The sequence below is a fragment of the Parasteatoda tepidariorum genome, chromosome 3 (genome assembly GCF_043381705.1).
Source record: "Parasteatoda tepidariorum isolate YZ-2023 chromosome 3, CAS_Ptep_4.0, whole genome shotgun sequence".
NCBI lineage: Eukaryota > Metazoa > Arthropoda > Arachnida > Araneae > Theridiidae > Parasteatoda > Parasteatoda tepidariorum.
Genome location: NC_092206.1, coordinates 28,801,636 through 28,811,414, shown reverse-complemented (window position 1 = coordinate 28,811,414; position 9,779 = coordinate 28,801,636). Strand labels below are relative to the sequence as shown.

General features: G+C 26.6%; 1 protein-coding gene across 1 annotated transcript in view; it reads left to right on the top strand.

Annotated features, from left to right (window-relative positions):
• Positions 1-9,779, top strand: part of LOC107450860 (Regulatory particle non-ATPase 2) — a gene marked incomplete in the record, with an annotated part of 24,263 nt that overhangs the window by 10,777 nt on the left and 3,707 nt on the right. Inside the window, 10 exon segments of the mRNA XM_043041760.2 lie at positions 945-1,072; positions 1,946-2,161; positions 2,717-2,781; positions 3,842-3,956; positions 4,188-4,304; positions 5,026-5,128; positions 5,251-5,420; positions 5,503-5,679; positions 7,829-8,020; positions 8,802-8,852. Of these exon segments, the coding sequence (XP_042897694.1) occupies positions 945-1,072; positions 1,946-2,161; positions 2,717-2,781; positions 3,842-3,956; positions 4,188-4,304; positions 5,026-5,128; positions 5,251-5,420; positions 5,503-5,679; positions 7,829-8,020; positions 8,802-8,852 (1,334 nt within the window).

Genomic DNA, 9,779 nt, shown 5'->3' with positions numbered 1-9,779 from the left:
AAAAAAACAAGGTAATTTTTTATATTGTTAATTCTATTATAAATTTTTAAGTCATGTTTCAATCATATGTATTAGAATCAAGTGTTATGAATTGTTTTCAAAATGTAAAATATTATGTAAAAAAAAATTTTAGGCTTATTTTAAAAAATGTGTTTTGTAATTTAAGAACTAATGCTGGTTATTAATTGAATTCATATAAGTTTTACTACTAAAACTATACTTTTCTGATTTGCATATTTTGACACATTTGCCTATATTTGAATAAAAACATTAGTGATTTGTATGGTCTTGCTTTTAATTTAAACCTCAATTTAGAAATGGTGATATTGCATACTTATAGTCAATAAAAGAGTTTTCTTCATGATATCCTATTTACACAAACAAGAATTGAAAACAGGTGTCCGAAAGCAGTTTTCTGACATCAGAGGTCGGAAAAAAAAGGCTTGTCTAATTTAAACCATTCTTGAAGTTAAAAGCGAAATTGATATCTTTATAAGTAATTTTAATTATCAACATAAATAATTCATTATTTCATAATATTAATACTGTCTTGACCATTATTAGTATTTTTTGTAATTAGCAAAACCTTTCTACTGTAATATCTTTTTTTTTCCTGGCTGGAAGGTTTTTTCTTTGTTTTGCATTTTCATTTGGTTCCATATTTTATTATTAAAAATTCATTGAAATAATTAACACAAATGTTGAATTATTTATCTTGATTTCTAGCTTATATCTAGTTTATTTGTGATTACCCGAGTTAAGTTTAATATATATAAAAAAAGTTTTTCGTGAATCAGATAAATGTTTGTATTAATAAGCATGATCAGTGCCTAAATTTGAGTTGAGTATGTCATTTATTATAATGAAATAATATATTTAATGGGTATGGCATCTATTTATACTCTGCTACTTTTCATCTTTAAATATAACTTATTTTTTTATAGATGTTTATGAACAATTAAAGTTCAATTTATATCAAGACGATGCAGTTACAGGCGAGGCAGCAGGTGTTGCTATGGGTCTAGTTATGCTTGGTTCAAAGTCTGCTACAGCTATTGAAGATATGGTTGCTGTAAGTATTTTTGTTTATTTTTCACTATGATAAAATATATAATTGATTTTCTTATACTATATTTTTTATTATGTTACTATGTAGATAATATTCCAATGGATATTCCTATTTCCAGTAATGTGACTTGAATTTGAAGCTTTGAACATGCCTTCTTTGTACAGTCGTTGAAATTTTTTTAAGCACCAAAATAAGTTTGGAATTTTTTTTGTAGTCGTTGTTACAGTTATACAGTGAAACTTATTCGAGAGACCACCTCTCTTTTAACTACCACTTTTTTTAATGCACCAATTTTTTACTCTGTTAGTGTAATGTTAAACAGTCCTTTAGCTATGCTAACTCAATAATTCAAATATATGTATATAAGGTATAATAGTAAGAGGATTATGTTTTTATGGATTGGCAAAGTAGTTTAATTGTTAGAAAAAATTTTAATAGGTAACCATGCATATTATTATATTATCACTTTTCGAAATCTGATCCAATATTTGCTTAAATTGGCAAGTATGCATTCTCCATAAAAATTTATTTCCTAAATGTTCCAGTGTTTCCAAATGTTTTGAACAGTAAAATTAAAAATAAAATTTTCTATATTTTTTATTGAATTGAAAAATAATTTTTTAATACCATTAAACTTAAAAATAACTTTGTAATTTTTGTAGCTTACATAGATAAATTAAAAGTAAACCTTACAAAATATAAAATCTTATGAACAGCAGAAAATTACATACAGTTTAAATTATTCTTTAGATTTGCTGGAATTTTTTAAAATCTTTCTGTTCAAGCATTTGATCTTTTTAATTTTTTATGTATGAGTGATTTGAAAATTTCATTTTGTTATTATTTATTGTATTTTTTATTTATTTTATTAAACAGTATGCTCAAGAAACACAACATGAAAAGATCCTCAGAGGTCTAGCATTGGGTATTTCTTTGACAATGTACGGTCGATTGGAAGAAGCTGACACTTTAATTGAAAGTTTGTGTAGGGATAAAGATCCTCTCCTTAGAAGATCTGGAATGCACACTGTGGCAATGGCATATTGTGGCACAGGAAATAATAAAGCCATTCGCAGACTTCTTCATGTTGCTGTATGTATAATAACTTCATTGTTAATAAATTCTAGACAAATTTTGGATTTAAAAAATTAAATCTTAAAAAAAAAAAAATAATAATAATATGCTTACAAAAACAGATTTTTCACTCAACTTTTATTGCTTAATTAAAAATTTTAATTAATTAATGCAAATTAAATATTGAAATGAGTCCTAATTATAGTTTGTAGTTTTAAATTCTTTTCAAAAAAGATTTCAGAATTTTTGTTTTTTATTAAGAATTTTAAAGTTATAAGGTATTTCAAAACTTAGTTTTTGATATAATTTTTTTTTCAACCTGAATATTATCCTGAATGTTATTTTATTTTTTGTTATTGATTATTGAAAATTCCCTTAGGGGGTAACATTTTGTGTTTTATGCAATAGTTTGCATAGGTTTGTTATTATTTCATAAAACATGCTGGGAAAAACATAAATTTGTGTTGTGATTTTGCATTATAATTGAATTAAAATTAATGCTTATTGGATGAGATAAAATTTTAACACTGCCCAGATTTATTTTAAAATTCACTTTATTTTTTTCTGCTTTAGGTAAGTGATGTCAATGATGATGTGAGAAGAGCTGCAGTTGAAGCACTAGGATTTATTTTATTTAGGTAATTCAAAAAAAATTAGATTACTTATATGTAAAATTTGTAGGAGAAAAATTATGTGTGGCCTTCTAAGAGCTCGTCTTAATATTTTTTGCAACATCAGAAAATTATAAAAATTTGAAAAAGAATAATAATAATATAAATAAATAATTTTAGAATACTTTTTTAAATGTTGCTTAGGTAACATTCATTGATTTTGTTTTCAAGAAATACTAATTAAAATAGAATATTTTAATTTATAATTTACAATTAGTTTATATTGTAAGAAACCAATAACCTTTATCAGGGGTGATTGTATTCCGAGGGTATCCCGAAATTACGGGTTTTTCGTATTATCCTTCAGGGCTATAAATTAAGATCTGGGCATATAATTTTTCTGGGACTTTCGCGGAATTCCGTCTCTCTCAAAATTGTTGGTTGTCGGACATTCCCTCATCAAAAACTTATTATCCTACTTGGAATTCCTCAATCTAATATTCGATTTTGAAGTTTCACTGATTTCTTCTAACGGGACGCTTACAATACATGTGATTCCTCTGGAAATGGGCAGAAATCTGCCAATGGACTCTTTTGGCTTGGCAGATTTTCGCCGTTTTGAATATTTGAAACTGCGCCGAAATCAGCTTGTATCGCAATTCCTATTCACATGATTTGAATATCAAACATCGATTTTCGTATTTACCTAATTTAAGTCACATGTTGCTATTTGTATTCACATGGTTTAAAAATCATACATTTTGATTTGTATTCACTTGAATTTAAGATCCAATATCGCGATTTATATTCACATGATTTTAAAAATCCAACATTGTGATTCTTGTAAGAACTAAGATTTTTCTTAAAATAATTAGTATAAAGGTGTGATATTCATCTTGGTAATTTAATAAAAAAATTCATTTCAAAAAATTGTGTTAAATATGAAACATGTATGGTATATAAATTGATATTTTGATATCCATTTTTTGAACATAAAATTTTCATGATTTTTCACTTTGTGTCACAATCACCCCTGCTTTATTTATGTTTGTATAAAAACTAAACTGTTTCTTGATATTTTCTGTAGAACTCCTGAACAGTGTCCGAGCGTAGTGTCTTTGCTTTCAGAGAGTTACAATCCACATGTCCGATATGGTGCTGCCTTAGCTCTAGGAATCTCATGTGCTGGAACCGGAAATAAGGTAATGAATTTGATTGTTGAAAATGCTCTTGTTTTGTTACTTTAAAATTTCTTCGCTATAATATAAATTATTATATTGCAATTATGGACTGTTATATGCTTCATTGAAAATGAAGCACGGGTACCAAATATTTGAAAATTATCCTTTTCAATATTAAATTTCTCTTTGTTTTTATTTGAGAGTATTTTTTTTAAAAAATATATCATTATATAATTTCTTTTATTTTAACAGGAAGCTATATCGCTGTTAGAACCTATGACAAATGATCCAGTTAATTATGTCAGACAAGGTGCTCTAATATCCTCAGCTCTGATTTTAATTCAACAAACTGAACAAACATGTCCAAAGGTATTATTTTCAGTGTTATTTAGTATCTTTAAATCAAATTATCTATGTGCAGTATATGTTGTTCACAAAACTTCTACAGCTCATCCTAGTTTTTTTAAAATAAGTATTTTTGGATAATTTTATCTATTCCGTTCCTAATGCATTTTTTTGTGTGTGTCTTTACACAAATTAATTGGTTTTTTAGTTTCAGACAGATCAAAAATTGCCTAGTCAAAACAATTTTTTTTTTTTAAATGTGTTTTAAAAAAAGTATAACTAAAATTTATAATTTTTACAAAAAATATTAAAAAGTTTATTTTTTTATATAAAATATTTTAATTCAAATTTAACAGTAAGTAAAAATTAGAATTTTACATAGTTGAATCGATGTTTTTTTTAATAATAATTAAAGAATAATATTTGATTTTGTAGTAAAAAAAAATTTAATTTCTTCATTATATAGACTCAAGCAAGAAACAAAAATGAATGTTTAAAAAGACAATATCCTATTCTTAGTACTGCTGTTTATTTTAAATAACTTTCTTTAATATAAAATGAAATTTAAAATAATTAAGAACAGTTTTGCTATATTAAGTATAAAAAAAAAGTCTCAATTGTTCAATATTGAAATATCAACTTTTTTCGAAGGAAGGGGGACCTTTAAATCATACGTTTCACTCTCTCTCTCTCTCTCTCTCTCTCTATTGTATTTTAATTGTCACTCAAACTGTAATTATTTCAGATAAAAGACTTCCGGCAACTGTACAGCAAAGTTATTAGTGACAAGCATGATGATGTCATGGCTAAATTTGGTGCTATATTAGCTCAAGGAATTATTGATGCAGGTTAGCTATGTTTGTGAATAAATCATTTCATTATAAAATCTGCATCATACTGGTATTAAAATATAACCGTCCTGCTTCTTTTCAAATTAATTTCTAAAGCATTTCCTTATATTCTTTTAAAGGGGGTCGAAATGTCACCATTTCCTTGCAGTCAAGGACAGGACACACAAATATGGCTGCTGTTGTTGGAATGTTAGTTTTTGCACAGTTTTGGTACTGGTTTTCCCTCTCACATTTCTTATCACTGGCATTTACGCCTACTGCAATTATTGGTCTTAATTTAGATCTAAAAGTAGGTATTAAACAGTTTTGCATTCTTTATGTATGTTAATTAATTAAATTTCTATTCGATTAAATAAACCTTCATTATTTAGATGCCTAAAATGGAATTTCGATCGAACGCGAAACCTTCCATGTATGCCTACCCCCCACCCTTGGAGGAAAAGAAAGAAAAGGAGAGAGAAAAAGTTACTACAGCTGTATTGTCTATTACAGCCAAAGCTCGAAAGAAGGAAGTTGAGAAAAAAGAAAGAGAAGAAAAAATGGATGTTGTAAGTAAATATGATCTACAATTTTAATATTTAAGAAAAAAATGTCAAACAGCTTATAAATATTTCACCAATTAAGACTTCTTTATCGATATAAAAATTTGGATTTTGTTAGTAAATTATTTGCTGTTAAAGAAGTTTAACCACTTAACAATTGGTTAATTTTCAAGAAAACGGTCATAAAAGTGCCTATTTTGTCCAATTTACGTATTTGATTAGTGCTGACATCTAGTTTAAAATAAACTATCTATAATTACCTTAAAAATATCCTGGTACTGCCATCTGGTGTGTAAAATAAGAAATAAAGTGTTTTCCGGGCAAAATAAATTAGTTAGTTTAATTCTCATTGGCACGTTACTACTGAACACTCCAGCCTGGAAATTTCATGGGAGCGAGAAATAGAGGAAATTATTAAAGACTTCTCTAATACATAAAACTTAAATTTGTATACCACAAATTAAAGTATCACGTTCTATATTCGTAAGTATCACATTCTATATTCATTTGTGCAAATATAGAATGTGATAGATTTTTTTCTTAAAGTTTCACTTTCAAATTTTTATTTTGGTAATTCTTTATAGTACTTATTTTACCATTCATGACTGATTAAGCAGCTACTAAATTCTTAATCCTAAATTTATTCAGGTGTGTTTTGCATATTTATATACAGTCAAACGTGTTTATAACAGTATTATGTACACCAAAACAATCATATTATGATTCATTTGCAGATTACTTGTAAAACCTTATTTATTCAAAATTATGCCTAGCTGGGACATTTCATAGTGTTTTTTTTATATTTTTTTATATGAACAAAACATGTAACAGTCAAATAAATTTTTACTTTCGTTACAAAAATACAAATAAAAGAAATTCAATTATAATGCATTTTATGTCCCGTAAATTCTTAAAACAATTTTTTTTTCTCTATTTAAAAAAAAAAAAAAAAGAGTTTTGTTGCTTATTGTACTTCTAAAGTCTATTACAGGCTTCCCAAAGTCCTTAAAAACTACTTAATTTTTATTTTTGAAAGTAAAAGGGCCTTTGGAAGTACTTAATTTTGGCAAAAGATTTTTAAAAGTCTTTAATTTTTCAGTATTGCTATACTTGATAGGAACGATTTTTTCAGTCTTACAAAAATATTTTTAAAAAAAGTCATTCTTTTATCACCTAGAATGAGACAATACATTGACAAAATTTTTGGCATAATTGAATATTTAGCATGATTGGCTCGCAACTGAATATGTGATGCATGCCTGGAAGCGAAATACAAGAACTTGTTTTAATAATTTTTTCAACGTTTTCCCAAAATTTTTTTATTTATTACCCTTTTTTTTAATGTATGAAAAAATTTGCAAATCTTAATTTCTGCACTTAATTTTACTGTTCAATTTCAATGAACCTGAGTTTACAAAAATTGCCCGGTCCTACTTTGGCGAAACCTTAATAATTAGTACTGTTTTATCAGTACATTATAATAAATTTTTATTTATTATTGTTTTTTATTTATTGATTATTTTTAAGAAAGGTAAATAATTGGTACTGTCGCTGGTGGTATATTCGATGATAAACAATTGTACTATTTTTAATTTTTCGAAAAATTCCTTAATTTTTTCAAAAAAGGTCCTTAATTTTTGCTTTGTCTAAAGAGTGGGAAACCTGTAATACCGCAGAATGAATCAGTTACAAAAGTACATTTTGTAACCATTATTTTAAAATAACTTTTTATATTTTCTTGCAGTTTCTGGATTATTATTTTTTTTTAAAAATTCATTTTAAGAGTATTTAAAAAAAAATTGTTTGTAGCATCATTATAAGCCCTATCAGCTGGCGGCTTGTACTGAACATTACTGTAACATCAAAATGATGAAATTAAGCTGACTGGATATCATATTACATCAGAGTTTTGCAAGTTACACCTGTATGAAAGGAAAGTTATATTGTTGACAAATCTTTCTTAAGAACTAAAAAGTGCATATAAGTCTAATAAGTCCAAAACAGTCTCAGGGAGATAAAAATATTTAAATAATCCATCTAGTAATTTTTGAGAAATACTAGTGGCCAGGTGTTAAGTTAAATGTGTTTGAAGGTTTTAGTAAGTAGTTTGTTTCTTAAATGTAGGTAATGTTGATGATGCAAATTATTTTTACAGGATGAGGATAATAAAAAAGAAGAATCTACTTCAAAAGACGTTAAAGAAAGTACAAGTACAAAAGAAGTTTCAAAAGATAAAAAAGAAGATACAAGTAAAGAGGTGGTGGTAGAAGATAAAAAAGAAGAAAAAAAAGAAGTGGAGGCCTTATATGAAACTCTTACTAATCCTGCTAGAGTCATGAGACAACAGGTAAGACTTAATTCATGAAAAAAACCCAGTTAAAATTAAATATTTTTAGTTAATTATACTAACTGAGGAGTTTGTGGACCATTATTTCTCTTGTTTTTGTATTACATCCTATGAGAACCAATGTATAGTAATTACATTGTATATTATAAGTTTTAAGATTATAAGCTAATGGTCAAGTTAGGGCAAATTATATGTCAGATTATTCAGGACTTGCTAATCTAATATGGCAAAGTTTAGACAGTAATTTCTAAAAAACAGATATGTAATTTATATTGTAAAACAGTCAAAGAATTTTAAGTTAGGTGCACAAAGATACTTCCATTTAGCATTAGTGCAATAATTTTATGAAACATAAATTTTTTATTTGGTATAGTTTTTGTTAAATCCAAATTTAAAAATAATTTCTCTATTTCAAAAAAAAAACCTATTAACAACATTGAAAATGAGACATTTTATGCAAGTGATGTTAGATTTTTACTGAGCATAGAACAATATTTGCCCCTTTTCCCCCAAACAATTAAGAATGGAAGTTTTGGTAATAAGTGATAGTGGTTGGCAAAAGTACAAATTCAAAAAAAGCCTCTTAAAGTTTAGGTTTGTATGATTTCTTTCAAACTAGAATTCACAAAAATCACAAATCAAGACAAGAAGTTAAATTATCTATTTTGAGTGTTTTAAGATTTATACAGTTCCATTTCATGTTTTAAATGTTTTGTTATTTTCGCCAGTTTCAATACTTTTAATTAATTATTATTTTTTATTTATTTTTTTGAACTTCTAGCTCAAAGTTCTCCAAAATCCTGAAAGCTCCAGATATCAACCATTAAAAGAAGTAAGCTGATTTAAAGCTTTTATAATATATATTTTGACTAACCTTAAATTAATAATTATATTTTTGGAGAAGTTAAGAGTTATGGTTTTGTAAACTATGTACCATAGGTTTTACTGTAACCAAATGTTTTATTTATTTGTTATTAAAAAAACTGTTTATTTATATACAGTAGGGAACGATCGGGACCATCGCTATTCCGGATAACTGATTTTTCCGGTTTTCTGAATCGCTACAAAAAGAAGTTTTTTTTTGTTGTTAAACCCAACTAAAAAAAAATATTTGGTAATAATCTTAAAAAGAAGAAAAAACGTTGAAGTAGTACACTAATGATTATTTCCAAAATGATTGTAAGGTAAACATCTTTCAAAAAAGAAAGAAAAATCCTAAAATTTTATGAGAAAATTTTTTTTTTGAAATGGCGGGAAAATATCGAATTTCGTTCCGGTTTTTTGGTTTTCCGGTTTTCTGAATTCCGGATAACGGGTTCCGTACTGTATATATTTTTCTTCAATTTATAGATTTAATTTAGTCCTTTCTATAAAATGTAATTAAAGACAATTTTGTAAAGGTCTTTTGTAAATTTGTTTATATATATATATGTCAGGTATCTATGCCGAGTTACTTCAAACTACACCATAATGCGATGATGTTGGTTATCATCAACTAATTCAATCAACCATATGATCAATAACAATAACAATAATATTTATTCCTCAATAATAACATGAGTCACATAGACTCTAACCACTTAGGTTCGAACCACACAGGTTTCAGGTTTTACCTAAAAACAACCAGTTTCACTTAGAAACTACACATCAACTGACTCACTCTTGATTTACATCGAGAAAGTTCGTTGCTTTTTGTTAAAGAGAGCGACATCTGGCGTATTGACAAAGAGGCTGTATTCTCGCATGTTACAATGTTACA